General features: G+C 43.5%; 1 protein-coding gene across 1 annotated transcript in view; it reads right to left on the bottom strand.

The window, feature by feature from the left end:
- The window catches only part of TOMM20 (translocase of outer mitochondrial membrane 20), a 37,380-nt gene that overhangs the window by 17,579 nt on the left and 575 nt on the right, over positions 1-19,226 (bottom strand). Inside the window, 1 exon segment of the mRNA XM_032842515.1 lies at positions 18,196-18,347. Coding sequence (XP_032698406.1) covers positions 18,196-18,347 — 152 coding nt within the window.

The raw sequence follows: 19,226 nt of genomic DNA, 5'->3' as shown, positions 1-19,226 counted from the left end.
AGCACATTGTGCTGGGTGAGAAAAGTCAGAGAAAGACAAGTAGAGTATGATCTCATATATGGAATCTAAGAAAGTCAACCTCATAAAAAATCAAGGGGAAAATGGCGGTTACCAGGGGATGGGGGTAGGGGGATAAAATTGATGCTGTTTAAGGGTACCGACTTTCAATAAGTCATCAATAAGCCATAGTGATCTAACGCACAGTATAATGAATGTGGATAACAGTGTTGTACTCTAATTACATAATGTGATAAATATTGATAAAATGGCCACCATATGACAATATATAAGTCTATCAAAGTGACACATCGTACACCTTAAATTTACACAATATGTCAAATATATTCAATTAAAAAAAAAGACTTCCCATTTGGGCAACAGAATGATCTAATCCTCTTATTTTCTTTTATATTCTATTTTATTTCATGATCACTTCAGGGCAGGTAGCCACCACTGGCCCAAAGAAGGCAAAAGGGCTCAAAATTTGTTTCAAAAGGTGACTTCAAAAGATTGTGCTTGCAGTGACCCCCTCAGCTGCTTTGTCAGCACCCGAAGTCACCACCCCACCCTGCAGCATCTTTCCCTAATTCTCATGGCCCTTCTGGTGCTCCAGTTTTTACTCACTACCTTGCACCCAGGCTCCTTAAATGCAGCCAGTCACACAGACTTCCGGGTGTTGAGCCCAGGTTCACACAGGCTGCCGCCCACCCAAACCCCAAAGTCCAGTCCAAAGTCCAGTCCAAAGTCCTATCTTCCAGAGAGCCAGAGCAGAAGAAGGCAAGCTTAGGCCCTTCTGTGTGGAAGAACATATGTGTGGGAGAACTGGGCTTTAAGAGGATGGCTTGGGTTTGTGGAGCAGAAGCTGATGGTACCCCATCAAGGAACCCTCAGTCCTCGCCATTACCCTGTGCCCTGACATGATGGCTTCCTTCTTCAAGTACCTCGGCCTCTGTCTGAGGGCTTTCTCTGGCCTCGAGTGAGCTAGACTTGTAAGGGGGTGTGTTGGAAGTGATGGGCAGTTAATGGGTCTAGAAGCAGCCCTCAACCAGTGACTAACAGAAAATAGTGGATAATACCTGAGACCCCTCACCCTTCAGGCAGGGTGACTCCAAGATGTGCTCTAGGCAGTCCTCCAGAGGCCCCCCGTGAGACTGAGTACCAGTTGCCCATAGCAGTCAACTTCTTATTAACTCAGCCTATGTTGGTTTCCTTTCTTTCCCCATCTCGCTAACTGCCTCTTGCACTATTGCTTCCTTGCATTACCCTTCACATCCATGTCTTGGGGTTTGCTTCTGATTCAGTTTGCAACTAAAGAGCTAGAACCTGGGATAGGCAAGGTTCTGGCTGCACGTAGCAACTGGGACCATGATGAGAAACCAGATGTCATGTTAAGGTGAGACTTTATTCCATGGTGACTGGGTACTGAGTATTTCAGTGGACACCAGTGCTAGAGGATCATTCTGGAAATAGAAGAGTGGATTGGAGCAATGGTTCTTAAAGCATGGTCCCTAGACCATGAACATAAGAATCATCTGGCAACTTTAGAATAATGCAAAACTTCTTGCCTCTACCCCAGACCTGCTACATATCAATCTGGGGTTGGGGCCCAGAAGCCTGTGTTTTCATAAGCCCTCTAGGTGAATCTGGTGCCCCTAATCTTTGAGAACTACTGGCATACAGAGGACGAGAAGTTGGTAGCATGGAGACCAGTTATGAGGCTACAGTGCAAGCTTGGTGAGAAACTATAAAGGCCTGAGCCATCAGTTTTGATTCCCTTCTCCTTGCTTTTTTTGCCTTGGCCCTGTGTTCTGCATGCCGTGTACTTAATAAATATTTTTGGCTTGATGTCTCCCATCCATTATCTAGCAAGAGGGAGTGGTAATAGGAGGGGCAGGGATGGAAAGAGGCTGGGTCAGGTGACTTGGTTCATATGAGGTTCAGCCACCACGGACCACGTGGCATTTTGAGCATTATCCCTTTTGCAGTTCCAGGGACAAAGTCTTCCCCCCCAAAGAAATCAGGGCATCAGCCAAATCTGATGTCTTCTTCAGGAGACAGCAATAGCTACTCCCCCTTCAGAAATCAAGATCCCATGGCTTATGTGTGTGGAGCCTGAGAAGTATTGTAAATCTGAGAATGAAATCCCCATAAACTGGGTAATAAAAGCTTTTTAGCAGAAATTACTTCCTGAAAAGGGAACATTCTGTGTGGACAAGGGGGAGGGATAGGGTCTGGGAAGATGGATAGGAGGACTCCTGCTAAATGGCCTAAAATCCCAAATTAGTTTGTGTTAATTTAGGACCTAATCTGTATTATCATTATTATTATTATTATTATTATTATTTGCTGTTGCTTGAAAACCTTTTCTTTTTTATTTTCAGAGTCAGCTTGACCAGGGTCTTTTTAAGTCATGAATTTCAGAACCCCATAATTATGCCCCGTAACCTTGTCCAATGGCATCCCAGACTTTCAACGCCTGCTTATGGGCCTGTGGGAACTCAGAGTCCCCCAACAGTCCCCAGGGCTGGGATGGGTGAGCAAGACGTGGTTGGCAATGGCCCATCCCACCGGGGTACCAGCTCCCAGAACAACAAGGCCTTTGACTGAGGCCTTCACTGGAAACTGGATGATATTCTCTGGGCCAAAAGGAGCAATTGGAAAGGTAGTTTTGTGGGTTGGCTTCCAAGCCAGAGTTGAAATTAGGCTGTAGCAAGTCTGAAAGAAACCTGGCAGAGGAGGAAAAGGCCCTCCCTGTGCCAGGAACTGCATAAACCCATGACCAATCAAACAGAACCAATGTGGTAAGGAAATATTTCTGACTGGCAAAGATGGCTTCACCATCTAGTTGATTTACCGTAAGTGGTGACGGCCAGGGTCCTGCTTGGTGGAGTGTGGCCTGTTGAAGGAGAGCCTGGATGGAATGATTTCTACGTTATTTATCTTTGATTTAGGAAACAAAAGTATGCCTTTTCAAGAGGAACTGAAGAGGGGAAATCTTTTATGATTGCAAAACCTTAGAAGGGCATCGTATGCCCTTCTTACCCAGACAGATTGAATTTTCTTTATGCAACATAGCTTGAGCTATGTTGCATAAAATTAACGAAAATAAGGATGCACACGGACAAGAATTTACTAGGTGTGTGGACATTTTTCATAAACAAAGAGAAATAATTCGCTTGAAGAACAAGTTATGGTTGGCTATGCTGGTGGACTTCTCAAGTCAACTGGGGTTGCTTTATAGATTAAATATAAAGTTGTTATAAAATGAGTAAGCACAAAACCTCTTATCAGATAGGAAGAATAATGGGGCCAGCTTAGCCACTTTAAAGCTCCCGTAGCAGAGGGGCCTCGGGTTCTATCCATTTCTCTCCACTGACTTTTTGGTTTTCGCAACAGTATCTCTGGTTGTCATAACAACCAACTGTGGCCTACTCAGTTCAGTCATTAAAAACATAGGTTTTAACTATTTTGGTGAGTCTCCTGGTCAATGTGTACAAGTCTGGCAGTGATTGGCTTGATTGCTCAGTTATCAACCTGCGGGTGGCCAAAGAACCAGGGAAGGCATCTGGAGATGCGCTGGTCCAACTTCTTTTCCCAGAAGTGAGGTCCAGAAGGGGAAAGGAACACCCAAGTCCTCTGGGTAGTATGGGCTAGAACTGGAACGAGACTCCCAGAGCAGAGTGCCACATCTCTCCCTACCATCTCATCAACCCGCAGCACCTACACTTCATTGGCAGAAATAAAACAAGACTTTTTTTGTTTTTAATTCTGCTTTTTCCCCAACAGAAGTTAATCCCCCAAGGACATATCTTAATTAAGGTAGCACAAGAAAAATAGCAGCAATAACTATAAAAATGATGCAAGATAAATATGGGCATTCTTTGCAGCTTAATTTATTATTACTTTAAAAGGGTTGTAAGAGCTTGCCTTGCTTCTGTGAAACATAGTGCATTTTTGCAATTCCCCACAGTTATAAATTAATATAGGCCATTAGGGATGAGGCTAATGGTGGAGGAAGACTATCTCATGGGGAATACTCAGCACCTGAGAAAATGAACAGCTGTGGTGTACAGACCCCCAGCCAGTCCTACAAAGGATACAACTTGTCACAAAACTAGTCCCCGCAGAGGCATATTAATTTCTAATAAATAAGCCCAGTCGCTTTTTTTTCTTTTAAATTGTTTTCCTCTATAAGCACATTCCCATGTTACTCTGCACAGAGTAGTTTGGGGCTCTGTATCAAGGGGCTCTGTGGGCCCATCTTAAGCCAACCCAAGTGAACGCTCTATGGTGACACTTGGCTCTTCCCTCTTGGGAAGTCAAATTCACAGCTGAGATGATGTGCTAATGAGAAGAAAAGCTAACATATTTGCAGGCTGGTGAGCTATTATCAGCATATCCAAAAGTTCCCCTTTCAGAAATATAAGAAAACCTCAGTATCATTCTAATTCCCAGTGCAACAACATAAAATCCAGGAAGCTTCCGGAAAAATGAGGATTGGGGGGGGAAATATATATATATATATATCAGAAGCGTCCCCACCACCCCCCACCATCCTACAAGTTTGCTGAGAGAGGTCTGAAGGAATTTAGCAACTCACTGGGGAAGGTTTGAGATAAAAATGCAAACCTTATGCCCCTACAGACTCCTGGTTAGAAATGTAGTCACTTTGAAACTGGAAAACCAAGGCCAACTCTTAGACTTACGGTGGCCTTATGGAGTCAGAGAAGCAAGGCGATACGTCTGAAGATTGAAGATGTGTGCTATTTCCTACGAAATGATACAGTTTCTAGGCAAGCCAGACCTGGGCGAGCTGTTGATTTCGAAGACCCTATCCCTAACCCCTTCATTCCATCCCCAGTGTGGCTTCACGCTTCGCTAGTGCTTTTGTTCAGGAGACTTAAATGTCCAGTCCAGCCTTTTCTGACCCAGGAAAGCAAATGTAGCCTCTCTTTATATTAATAATAGTAATAATAATAATAAAACCCTGCAATAAATTAATGCAGGAGGATGAATGTGCATCTGGGTGTTAGGGATTTTGATTTATCACAGCAGCTCTGGGCTTCTAAACAATCCCAGCTGCCTGCTGTCCTTCCCACCCCCGTCAATCCTCTCTCTCTCTCTCTCTCTCTCACACACACACACACACACACACACACACTCACAGCCAAACAGAAGCACTAAATGATTGGAGGTAGATGGGCCCTCGGAGAGCAATGTTGTAGCTGTGGGTATCACATCACACTGGGGTATCACCCCCAGAGTCTCTGAGCATGAAGGGAATGCCATTTAGAATACCTTCCATTGAATGGAAAGTTAGTTTGATATATTTGTTTTCACTTTATTTCAGTAAAGGAACAATTGACCCAATAACCGGCTCATGATAAATCACGGCAAATTACCAATATACCCAAACTTGACCCAGTCCTCAGGTGAGGCTGACATAGGACAGAGCCAAAACGTACAATTGGTTTGCTATAAATTATTTTTTTTTCCCTAAAAAAGGTCAATATCTCCCTGAAGGAATCTCCCTGTTATTAGAACTACTGTGGGGGGCGCCTGGGTGGCTCAGTGGGTTGAAGCCTCTGCCTTTAGCTCGGGTCATGATCCCAGGGTCCTGGGATCGAGCCCCGCATCGGGCTCTCTGCTCAGCAGGGAGCCTGCTTCCTCCATTCCCTCTGCTTGCCTCTCTGCCTACTTGTGATCTCTGTCTGTCAAATAAATAAATAAAATCTTTAAAAAAAATAAAAAGAACTACTGTGGCACAGCTTTCAGAAAATGGGATCAAGACAGGAGTAAACTAGCAAGTCATCATTTGTGATCCGGAGAAACACAGGGTGGTGTCTTCAAGGGATAATTTAACATGGAGTGTGGTTTTCTCTAAGTGAGAGGAAGATTAAGTAAGAAGGAATTTTGTCCTTCAAATTCATTGTTTCTTTATGACAGGTTATAATTCACACTCTGGGTTGGAAGGTACTTCAATGATAATTGAATGATTATGGAACCCATTAACCAGTTCAATGCCTTAGGGAATAGAAAGGCGCACTGAGGCATAACCCCTACCCTCAAGAAGCATGTAAAGTGATGGGTAAGGCAACACTCGCACCTGTGATAGGATGCTAAGCTGTGCAGCAGGAAAGGGGACAAAAAACCACGGTCTGCTTAACCCAAACGTGTTATATATATATCATATATATATGATACATACATATATATATGATATATATGATCTAGTTATTCCTCACAGCAATGTAGACGAGGTAGTTGTGTTATTCTGGTTTCAAAGATGAGGAAATGGAGGCTTGGAGAAGTGAAGTAGCTTCTGCAGTGAAGCCAAATTGACCACCCCAAAATAGGTCTCTTTGGCATGTGGATTATTTTAGAATGATTCTTTTTTTAAGTTTAATTCCAGTATAGTTAATATACAGTGCTAGATTAGTTTCAGGTGTACAGTAGAGTGATTCGACACTTCCATGCATCACCCTGTGCTCATCACAAGTGCCCTCCCTGTCACCTCTTTCACCCATTCTGCCCCCCACCAACCTCTCCTCTACTTAGGCTGACTTTTTTTTTTTTTTTTTTTAAGAAACCAAAGACTCAGGGCACCTGGGTGGCTCAGTGGGTTAAGCCTCTGCCTTTGGCTCAGGTCATGATCTCGGGGTCCTGGGATCAAGCCCCGTATATCCTGCCCCCCCCCCCGCCTGCCTCTCTGCCTACTTGTAATCTCTCTCTCTCTGTCAAATAAATAAAAATCTTTAAAAAATCTTAAAAAAAATCTTAAAAAAAAAGAAACCAAAGACTCAAGAAGTTTTTCTTTTTTGCCTTTCCTGTTCCAGAGAGAGAGCTATCACCACAGATAACTACAGTATAATATGAATTAGGTGTGGTTTGTTAAAATTCCTCTCTGTGTTCTGTTTTTCCTGGACAGCTCAGCAAACATTTGCTTACCAAACAGTTACTCTTTTTCATTTTCCTGTGAAATGTTTCCATCCCTTCCTTCCTTCTTCCTTCCTTCCTTCCTTCCTTCCTTCCCTCCTTCCTTGTCTTAGACCCCTACCTCTTCCTCCTTAGGTCCAGATGACATATAAGCCTCAATTGCCTGACTGCCTGTGAGCATCATATTCTTATGGAGCCCTTGTATGTAATTTTATTTATTTTTTATTTTTTTTAAGATTTTATTTATTTGACAAAGTTCACAAGTAGGCGGGGGAGGGGGGAAAGCAGGCTCCCCGCTGAGCAGAGAGCCCGATGTGGGGCTCGATCCCAGGACCCTGAGATCATGACCTCAGCCGAAGGCAGAGGCTTTAACCCATTGAGCCACCCAGACGTCCATGTAATTTTATTTTTATGTAATTTAAATGTTATATAATTTAAATTTTATTTTCTCCTGTTAGTCTGTCTCATGTCTTTGACCAACCAGAAGAATCTTGAAAGGTAGATAAATTTTTCTCTCCCCGGCACTTCCCTAAGTTCACCCAGCTAGCAAATGGTAGAGCTGGAATTGAAGTGGAGCCTGTCTCACTCTGGAATCTAGGCAAGCGTCACCATACCACATTGCCTTCTGTAGCTTTGCAGCACAGGCCAGGGGAGTCAGGGCTGTGGAGTAGAGGGAGCTCCCTGAGATTTAGAGTACTATATCCAGGAAAGGTTTCAGAGAGCAGGTGGGAGGCAAGTTGGTTCCCAACATGGATGAGCAGAGGAGAGAATACCAGGTGAAGAAACAAAATGGCAAAGGCAGGCATGAAGGACACTCAGAATGTTTTCTACTTCTTGGACACTCACTTAGCTGTTCAACTCAGCATCTCACTTAATTCCCCTCACAACCATCAGAACTATCCAAAGGCAAATTCTCAGTCTTCATATTACTTATTGGCAGTATTTGACCTAGTGGATCACTCCCTCCTCCTTGCAACTCTCTTCTTGGGATCTAGGACACTTGGCTTTTTGAGTTTTCATCTTCTTTCTGGTTATTCCTTTTCATTCTTCCTCATTTCCCTGACCTTTGATTGGAGTGCCCAGGCCTCAGTTCTTGGACATCTTTTCTATCTAAACCCATTCCTTTGGTGACCCCATTTAATCTGAATAATTGTTTCAATATCATAAATATCATGCATTTACACACACATGCATGTACACATGAATAAAATTCCCAGAACTTCCAGGGCCAGCCAAGATGGAGTAAGCTCAGTTAGTCCATCTCTCCCATTAATTACAACTGAAAATTCTGGACGAAATACAGAAAGAAACTACCTGAGGAGTCTAAAAACTAAATAGTAGCTGGCGGGCAGGAAAGGTTAGTCAAAACTTGGAGAGCAACCAGTACCAGTGAGATTCCTAATTCTTTTTTTCTCTTGTACTTCCTGACTTGATGTAAAGATGGCCTGGGGGCTTGAGTCACAGAACATTGAACTGGGGGTTGGTATCCAAAGCTCCAGTAAAAATCCTACGCTTTCTGGTCAGAGAACTGGGAAAAGGGACAACTGAGAGTCAGAGACTATGGGGGAATCCTCATTTTTAACTCTTTTTTCTCTCCTGGCTTTGTCCTGAGGTCAGCCCCAGTTGCAGATCTTCACTGCTGTTGTGACTATGTTGGTGGTGTTTTAGGCACCTGAACTTTATCTCCATGGCTACTGGAACCAGGAAGAATGATCCCTGTGTGTGAAGAATGTGGGAGGAATTCCCATTATTTTTTTTTTCTTGCTCTTCACCCTGAGGGTGGTTCCAGTGATACAGAACTGTGTGACAGTGACAGTGTAATGGGGCAAGGGAGGGCTAAAAGTCTGAGAAGAATCCAATTTTCTGGTCAAAGGAATTGGGAAAAGGGGAAGTTGGGAGCCAGAGAAAATCCTAGAGAGAAGGAAGTTGGAAAAAGGGAATCCCTCTAGTTCTGTGTATGAACTGATACACAATTTATAAAGACAATGACATTGAATCCTAAAATGATATTGGAACCACTTCCCACAGAAAGTGGGACAAAACTTGTGGTCTTAACCTAACTGTATTGATTTCCTGCTTAAAACAACAACAACAATAAAATCTATTGACATTTCACTTTCAGGAGGATTTTAACAGAACCTAGTCTCATAACATAATATCAATATGCCTAGAATGTGATCAAAAATTTTTCAACCTACAAAGAACCAGGAAAATCTGACCAGTTCTCAAGGGAAAGGACAATAAACAGATGCCAACACTGCAATGATCCAGATGTTGGAATTAACAAAGACTTGAAAGTAGCTATCATAACCATGTTCCATAAACTGAAGATGAACATTCTTGTAATGAATGGAAAGATAGAAATGCTCAAGAGAAAAACAAGAACTATTAAAAAAAAAAAGAAGAAGAAGAAAGGAACCAAGTTGAAATTTTAGGACTGAAAAATATGGTATCTTAAATTAAAAAAATTTAAAAATCACTGAATGAAAGTTTGACAGCAGAATGGAGATGAGTGAGCTTGAACAGATAATTAGAAATTATCCAGTCTTAAGAACCAGGGGAAAATATTAAAATGGAAAAAGTTAAAGATTGAAAAATATGAACATAGCTTCAACAAATGGTGCTAAATGAACAGAGCTTCAATAAATGGTGCTAGATGGGGCACCTAGGTGGCTCAGTTGGTTAAGCATCTGTTTTCATCTCAGGTCATGATCTCAGGGTCCTGGGATCAAGCCCCACTTTGGGTTCCTTGCTCAGTGGGGAGTCTGCTTCTCCCTCTCCCTCTGCCCCCACACCCCTCATGTTCATGCTATCTCTCTATCTCAAATAAATAAATAAAATCTTAAAAAAAACCACAAACAAATGGTGCTAGAACAATTGGATACTCAATGTAGAAAAAAAACGTATGACTATGCCTTAAGTTTTATGCAAAAATTAACTGCAAATGGTTCAGACCTAATGTAAAACATAAACTCACAAGACTAAAAAGAAGATAAAGGAGAATATTTTTGAGACCTTGACTTGGGCAGTAGGTTCTTGGATATGAAACCAAAATCATGATCTATAAAAGAAAAAAGTGATGAACTGGACTTAATCAAAAATTTAAAACTTTTGCTTTGCCAAAAACACTTTTAAGAGAATAAAAAGATACCACAGACTTGGAAAACACATTTATGAATCACGTATCTGATGAAGGACTTGTAAGCAGACTATATAAAGAATTTGCCATGCTCAACAATATGAAAACAAACAGCCCAATTAAGAATGGGCCAAGATTTTAGTGGACATCTCACTAAAGAAGATGTTTGGGTAGAAAATAAGTACATGAAAAGAAATTCATCATTAATCATCAGGGAAAGGCCAATGAAAACCACAATAAGACACTACTGCACACCTACTAGAATGGTTAAAAATAAATTTTAAAAACATTTCAAATCTGGGGGCGCCTGGGTGGCTCAGTGGGTTAAACCTCTGCCTTTGGCTCAGGTCATGGTCCCGGGGTCCTGGGATGGAGCCCCGCATCAGGCTCTCTGCTCAGCGGGGAGCCTGCTTCCCCTCCTCTCTCTCTCTCTCTGCCTGCCTCTCTGCCTGCTTGTGATCTCTCTCTCTGTCAGGTAGATGAATAAAATCTTTAAAAAAAAAAAAGAAAGATTTCAAATCTGATACTGCTGGTAGAAACACAAAATGGTGGAGCTGCTTTGAAAAACAGTCGGTCAGTTTCTTATCAAGTTAAACGTACACTTACTCTATGATCCGGGAGTCCTGTTCCTCATAATATGCCCAAGAAAACTGAAAACTTTTGTTCACACCTAAAAAGGTTCATGTGTATACCAGCTTTATCGTAATTGCTCACTCAACCCAGATGTCTTCAGTGGGTCAGTGGGTGAACAAACAATGGTACATCTATAGAGTAGAATACTACTCAGCAATGAAAGGAATGAACTGTGGATAAACAAAACATGGATGAATTCAAACGCATTATGCTAAGCCAAAGAAACCAGATCCAAAATGCTACATACTATATGATTTCATTTATATGACTTTCTGGAAGAGACAAAGCTCTAGGGACAGAGAACAGGTCAGTGGTTGCCAAGAGGCTGGGGATGATGGATGGGTTCGATTACGAAGGCGTGGCATGAGGGAATTTTTTAAGATGATAGAATAGTTCCCTATCTTGATTGTGACTGTGGCAATATGACTATGCATTTTTTTCAAAACTCATAAAATTGGACAACAAAAAGGAAAGATTTTGCTGTAAGTTAAAAAAAAATACATTTAAAAATTCTTCCGAATACTTCTCCAGATCAGATCTGTCCCTGTCAGTCATATATCTATCTGATATCTGCACTTGGGTGTTTACTAAGTATGTTAAACCTAACCTGTCCTAAACCAAACTCCTGACATACCCCCCCAAACCTGTCCCCCACACAGGCTTGCCCATGTCAGCTGATGGCAGCTCCATTTTTCTAGTTGTTCAGGCCAAAATGCTCAGAGCCATTCTTGACTTCCCTCTTTCTCTTATACCCCATATCCAATGTCTCATAAATCCAGTTTTCTTATCCATGGAGAACAAATTCAGAATCTCATTACTTCCACTCCCACCAACCTGGTCCAAGCCATCAGTGTTTTGCAATGACATTCACGCCAGACTCACGGCTTCTGTAGGGCCTGGAGATGTACCACCCACTGCCTTTTCCAGGAAGGACTTGTGCTCCGCAGAGAGCCTTCAGCTCTTAACGCCTTCAAAGTCGGCTTCAGCTGCCCAGAGCCCCATCACTCCCTCTACTACAGAGATGCGCGCCTCCTTGCTCTTTCCCAAGCAGACAGTCAAGAGACCTGCCTCAGAGCCTTTGCACCTGCTGTTCCCTCTGCTTAACCACTCTTCCCTTAGATACCCTCCATCTTAGTCTCCTGGGGCTGCCATGAAAACACTGCAAGCTTGGTGGCTTAAAACAAAAGAAATATATTCTCTCATAGTTCTGGAAGCCAGAAATCTGAAATCCCAGGTTTCACTAGGGCCATGCTCCTTCTGAAGTCTCTAGGAGAGAACCCTTCCTTTCTTCTTCCGGATTCTGGGGGCTCCAGGCCTTTCTTGGGTTATGACTGCATCCTTCCAATCTCTGCCTCCACCTTAATGTGGCCTTCTCTGTGTCTGTGTTTGTGATCTCCTTGTGTCCCTGTTATAAGGACAACTGTCATTGGATTTAGGCCTCACCTGGATAATCTAGGATGATCTCATCTCAAGATCTTTAACTTAATCACATCCACAAAGACCTTTATTCCCCCTAAGTAATGTCACATTCACAGGTCCCAGCAATTAGGAAATGGGCATAACCTGTTGGGGGGGGCTGGTGGAGTGGGTAGACTACCACTGAAGCCATCACATCCTCTTAGCTCAGTCCTTCATTTCTTTCAAATCTTTCCCCAGAAGATGCCATTTCAGTATGTGACCTTTCCCCAACACCCTACTTAAAATCGAAGCTTCCCTACCCCCTTCCCCATGCTCTCCCCTGCCTAATTTTTGTCCACAGCAGTTAACTGCCATCTGACAGGCTGTATATTTTATTGCTTTACTCTTTATTATTATAATCAATCCACCTCCCCCATTAGAACCAGCACGGTTTTTGTCTATTGTATTCACTGCCATATCTCCATCTTCTAGAACAATGCCTGGTGTGGTACCAGTGTCGAATGAGTGATTAGCTCCATTTTACGAATGCTTCAACAGGCATGGTGAGGTCAAGTAATTTGCCCAAGTGTGGCATTCAAAGCAAGGCTTCTCACACCAGAATTCATGCTCCTAATTGTAATGACAAACAGTTCCGGACCAAGACAATTCCCTGGGGTGACAATGACTTCTAGGGCTGTCTGCTGTCTCAGGGTTGAGCAAACATTGAACTGACTTGTTACCCTTAGACCTTCTGGGATGTGTGATACACTTCTGTCATCTCAAGGTTTTGCCCTGCTCTTGCTTTTCCTAGGTAACATTCTCCACTAAAGAAATTTTCCCTTCCAACTAGCCTAAATCTTTTATGCTGTTGTAGAGGTTTGGTTCTTCTTCTGCCCTGAGTGGCAAGAGAGAGAGCAGCTGGTCTCCAGTCCCCTTGCATTTGGAGATTATTATCAAATCACCCTGTGGGCATTGCTGGTCCAGACAAAACACAACAGACAAGGTTTTTTTAGCTTTTTCCAAAAATCTCATTTTATTGTTTCCCCTCCCTCTCCCTTCTCCTCTTCCCTGCAATGGGTTTCTGACAAAATGCAGGATGAGATTTTTGGCTTGTAGCGTGCACTGCCCTTAGGTGACGTTCTCTAAATAATGAATGGAACAGAACAACATATTTAAAAATGCATGTTTTGGCACAAATTCAATTAGTGGTGTTGGCACTTGCTAACTTAGCAAATAAATGCATTTTCTCTGACAACCAACGCCAGACTGAGCTCTTAATGCCTATTTCTGGGGGAGTTGTAGTTTGCAAACTGTACTTTCATAAATAGCAGAGGATGCCCAGAAGGAGGGGGAGAGGCAGGTAACGGTCCCACCCAGTTCACAGGCCGGGAGACTGAGGTGGGGAGGGACTGCGTGCCTCCACGTTGGACAGACAGCCTGGGGCTTCCCATCCTGGGTCACACTGATTCATAGAACTCCAGAGGCCAAAGGCATTTGCTCATTCCATCATGCAAGCTTCTCTGGAAAGCAAGACCAGATAAAATCCAAGCCGATGTTTGGATGGACATTATTCTGTGCTCTGTCGGCCAGATTCTCAGCCTGTGAAGCTTTGTGGCAACGTGTGTGTAGCCTCATCTCTGGCTAGTTGATGGGAATTTCTATAATAAGGGTAGCTGAAGCCAAATTCTCAACCAATATAACTCTGTGAATTCCCACAGAATTACGTAAGTTGAGAATCTGGCCTATGTGTGTACATGCATGTATATAACTCAGATTATTTTATGAGGTCAGTCGTAAGGATGACCATAAAAATCTCTCTATTACATTACTATTTTTTTTAGGGGAGTCATGATCTTAGGCTGGGATTCTGTAGTAGAATAAGTGGGAAATTATATGTGTTTGTGTGTATACATGTGTGTGTGTATATATATGTGTGTGTGTGTGTGTGTGTGTGTGTATATACACACACACACACACATATATGTTTATCTACTGGATTCTGTACAAGAATACGGAAATTCCATGTTATTTGAATCCACTGGGCGCAGTTATAACTTTGTTTTGTTTCTGTCTTTCCAGGAAATCTTGTTTTCCTCCATTTTTTGTTTGATTGAAGTATGGTGACCCCAGTTTGGGACAGTCCTAATCAACCCTGGACAGATGAGCTCTTCAAATTGTTCAGAAAGCACTTGAGAATTCCATTCAGGAAGTTCCAAACACTAGAGCAATTCAGAGCTGGCTGTCAGTGCCTCCCCCAGTGCAGGTGGCTTTTATCTTTGTTGTATATTGTTCAATGAAATATTTTGGCCATTTGAGTTTAGTTTCAATGTAACATTGAAACCTGTAGAGAATAAATCCCATATGTGCAAGAGGGACTAACAGCAGAGAAAGAGACATGGAAACTTTTGCCTTCTCCCTGCAGCCATTGGTCCGGGGCCAGCCCTGGTCTGCGTTGGCAGAACGTATCAAGCCTTTCAATGAATACCATTTCTTGTGCTGTGTGAAAATGGTTGGTGGTCTTGGTCTGGTGGGTCTGTGTGGGTAACTGCCTACACCACTGGCCTGAGCCCAGCAGCTGGCACCGACTCTGTGACGCAAAACCTAAGGAGCAGTTGGACCCAGTGGAGAGAATCTCTCATGTCTCTGGGCCGAGGCTGATGGGAAGCATTCTGAGACCATCTTTGATGACTCTGACCGCGTAGACTGGTTTTCTTCCGGGGCAGTGTGGGTGGTGTCTCCTCAATGGTTTCAAACTTATGTCACATTTCAAGGGCGTTTCAGAAAATTATTGAGCAGATTCTGCATTCTCCAAGCCTCAGGCTGGGCTCTGAGCTGAAAGAGGGAATCCAAGCTTTAAGGAGTTCACAGCCTGGCAGGGAAAAGGAAGGTCAAGGACATGCCCAACTCATGGCATCCTGGAGCTGAGCAGCAGTGAGGTGCAGTGAACTACACACCCTTGGGCAGGAGGTGGGGGGAGGTGGGGAAGGGACCCAGCAAAGAGGGGAGAGCCAGGTATTAAGACCTTGAAAGAAGAGTAGAGCTTTGTCAGGAGGTGGGAGCGGAGATGGGGGAGAATGTTCCAGGATGAGACTACCCCATGTGCAAAAGCACAAAACAATGAAATATGCAAATGGTTTGGGGAATTTCCTTCAGCGGCTAGCCTCTCTGCCTCTGAGATCATTCTTTCATTTTTCCCCCTTTCCTTTCTTTTCTACCCACACATTCTTAACTCCATGGGCTAACACTTCTCACATTGCTACATATTTGCATTTGCTACCTTAATCACATTTTTCCTGCTCCTTTTTCTGGCTAACTTCATCTCATCCTTTAGAACCCCTCTTAGGTTTTTCCAGGACTCCCTCCCTGATTCCTCTCCTCCCCAGAGACAACATTTGACATAAATCATGGTATTTTCATGGCCCCTTGTACACAGATCCATGGTATTGTCATTGGCGAGACCCTTGTGACAGAGACTGGGCCTCTCAACTCCGTGTCCACTATACTTAAAACTGCCTATTGTTGGGGGGGGGGCATTTTCCTCTAACCTCTTAAGTTTTGTCATTAGGGGCCTGCAAATTAAACTGACAAAAAGAAACAGATTAGCAAGAGGAGAAAACCAGATTTAAATAGAAAGCTATGCTCAGGAGTTTACAAAGAAACATGACTTCACATGGTTAGAATTTTTATATACCACCTTAATAGAAGATGGAGAGAGGCAGAAGGGTACTTCTGGGAGAACAAATGACTTTTAGGAAAAACAAATGGGAACATAGAAAAATAGATGGGAAATATGATAGTTCTATGACAATCCCTGTTGAAGTGATTTCTTATCCAGATGCTGACTTATGCAGACTTCTCTCTTCAGTGATAAGAGTCAATCTTTCCTGGTTGTGAAATTCCCAGGAGGGTATTTATGGCAGTTGAATTATTTGGGGAGGTATTGCTTTTAGGAAGGGGGGAGTTTAGAAAAAGTCTTCTAGTGCAGCTGTGGACTTTCAAATATCTTTAACTCAAAGTAATCCTTTGACACTGGCGTATTCTAGACCTCTTCACTAGCACATAGTAGAGGCTTTCAAAACATTTGGAGAACAGGGCCACCTGGGTGACTCAGTTTGTTAGGAGTCTGCTTTCGGCTCAGGTCATGATCCTAGGGTCCTGGGATTGAGACCTGCATCAGGCTCCCTGCTCCACGGGGAATCTGTTTCTCTCTCTGTCTGCCCCTCCCTCCTGCTTGTTCTCTCTCTTAAATAAATAAAAATATTTAATTAAAATATCGGTGAACAAAGAAAGTATTCCAAACCTGTTCCTTTTCCAGTGTTTGGTAAAAAGCACCATCATTGGTTAGTTGCCCAAGCCAAAACCTAGGAGTCGGTCTTGATTTCTCTCTTGTGCCACATCTCATCCATTAGCTGTTCTTGTCAGCTCTGCCTCCAAGATACACCATGAGTCTATCCACTCCATCTCCACTACCATCCACTCCTCTCAGGAACCATCATCTTTTGCCTGGACAACTACAAGAGCTTCTTAACATGTCTCTCATAATTTCTGCCCTTGTCCCTGCATAACCAACCACCCACACAGAAGCCAGAGTGACCTTTCTAAAGGGCAAATCTGCATATGTCTGTCTTAGCTCCCTAGTAAAAAAAAAGTTGGTGGTAAAACTTAAATGGTAAAGTTTATAGGGAATATTAGGATATCCAATCCCAGGGAGCTGGAGTGAGGAATGGAGGAAGTGAGGCAGGGAAGGATGGCAAGCCAATGGAGGGTGTGGTGTTGACCTGGCTACTTTTTTGAATCAAGTGACACTGATTGCTTAAGCTAATGGACTGGCTTCCAAGAAGCTCTGTAAGGACTATACCCCAAGACCACCTCTCCAAGGGAAGGTAGGGGTAAGAATCTACCAACTCCTGTCTTCTGTGAGTCAGGAGACATTAACTCCCCATAAGATATCAACTCCCTGCCCTTTGGGGTTGCACATGTATAAGCTGTATACATGCCCCCTTTTCAAGGAGGGTGAAATTCCCAGGGGAAGTGAGAGGCACATGAAGGAGGCATGAGGGGAGGTGATGGTGGACCATGTCTATGTGACATTAATCACAGAGCTCATACAGAGCCGGTCACCACTGTAGTCAAAGCAGACAAACTAGCCAAGGGCCCAGTGCACAGGGGTGGCTGAGAACATTTTAAGTGATGTCTGAGAAGCATTGGCTATAATGTCACTTCCCAACCTCACACCCTCCAATGGCTTCCTAGTCATTCTGTCTAATATGCCTAGCCTACAAGGCTCCTGCTAATTCCCCAACCCGTCCCCTACTTACCCTTTTTCATACATCTACTTCAGCCACACTGACCTTGATATTTTTTTTTGAAAATACCACCCTTGTTTTCATTCCAGGGGCTTCACATTTACTGGTTTCCCTCCCTGCAAAATTTCCCCCTCAGATTCACATAGCTGCTGTCTACTTGTCACAGAGGTCACACACCCCGAAAGCCCCTCCTTTGAAAGCCCTTCCCTGATCACCTATTCCCACCCAGGCAGTCTCCACCAGATCATCTGGTTTTATTTTCCCCATAGCACTTATCTCCATCTGTAATCACCCCAGTTATTCCTTTGCTTACATGTAGTCCTTCTCCCATGACTAGAATGTAAATACCATGGAGGCTTAGAGCTGGTGGGTGGAAGTTCTGAATGCCGGGCTCAGGAGGAAAATGGACCTGTTTTTATCTGACCTGAGGGCCAAGCTTTCTGAGGCTTCCAGGTAATTGTTGGTGAATCAGATATAATCAATAGAGAGAAAAAGAGAGAACCGGAAGAGGTCCATCCCCCAGAGTGTGATGGCACCTTTACTTCTACTAGTAATAGTAAATTCTGATTTTGGTTCCTCTTCGTCCCCATTAAAAATCTGTTGATGGTTGCTCATTATTTCCAGAATAAGTCCTCCAACCCTCAGGTTGTAGAAGACTATAGAAGATTCTCCTTGATCTGAGCTCTGGCAACCCAGTTGCTGGGACCTTCATCTCCCTGCTTTCTTCCCTGCTTGTTCTTTCACAGGACTGCCGAGGATGGATGAGCATGTCGTGCACGGTACCATTCTAGAAGGCGCCATTGTCATCTTTGTGAAGAGCATCCCCTTCAGCTCAACCTGAATCAGGTAGACCTGCCCTGCCCTCTGTCCACAGATTTCCGAAACACCCTGCTCACTCTTGACCCCAGGGCCCCTGTGTTTCCTGTTTGCTCGGCCTAAAAGGCAGAATTCACAATGTCGGCGTACCTAAAAACTATCGTGTCTTCCAGGAAATGTTTCCCTCTCCTCTGTGCCCTTGTAGCATCCCGTAGTGTTCTGATTACAGTACTCATCCCAATATGCTATAACTGAGTCTGATGGTCTCTGTCCTCCTCCAGTGTGGCTGCATCAGGTGGTCCATCCATACAGTGGAATAGTCTTCAGCCTATAGAGGAAGGAAATTCGGACACATGCTACAACATGGATGAACCTTGAGGACATTATGCTAAGTGAAATAAGCCAGATATGAAAAGTTAACTATTGTACGATTCCACTTGTAGGGGATCTTTAGGATAATCAAGTTAATAGAGACAGAAAGTAGAATGGTGGTTGCCAGGGTCGGGGGAGGAAGAATGGGAAGTTAGTGTTTCACTGGCACGGAATGTCAGTTTTGCAAGATGAAGAGTTTGGGAGATTGGTAGTGCAGTAGTGTGAATGTAATGAGTGCCACTGAACCAACCATTCACAAATGGTTACAATGGTAAATTCTGTTATGTGTATTTTACCACACTTTAAAAAAGTTTCGTTTAAGGGACGCCTGGGTGGCGCAGTTGGTTAAGCCTCTGACTCTTGGTTTTGGCTTGGGTCATGATCTTGGGGTTGTAAGATCAAGCCCCACGGGGGGCTCCGTGCTCAGCAGGGCATCTGCTTGAGATTCTCTCTTCCTCTCCCTCTGCCCCTCCCCCCACTCACACGTATGCGGTCTCTCAAATAAATACATCTTAAAAAAAAATTTTTTTTAGGGTGCCTGGGTGGCTCAGTGGGTTAAAACCTCTGCCTTTGGCCCAAGTCATGATCCCAGGGTCTTGGGATTGAGCCCCAAATCAGGCTCTTTG

This window comes from Lontra canadensis, unplaced genomic scaffold (genome assembly GCF_010015895.1).
Source record: "Lontra canadensis isolate GAN:19392208 unplaced genomic scaffold, GSC_riverotter_1.0 scaffold131, whole genome shotgun sequence".
NCBI lineage: Eukaryota > Metazoa > Chordata > Mammalia > Carnivora > Mustelidae > Lontra > Lontra canadensis.
The sequence above is the reverse complement of the archived record's forward strand: the minus strand, read 5'-3'. Positions and strand labels throughout refer to the sequence as shown.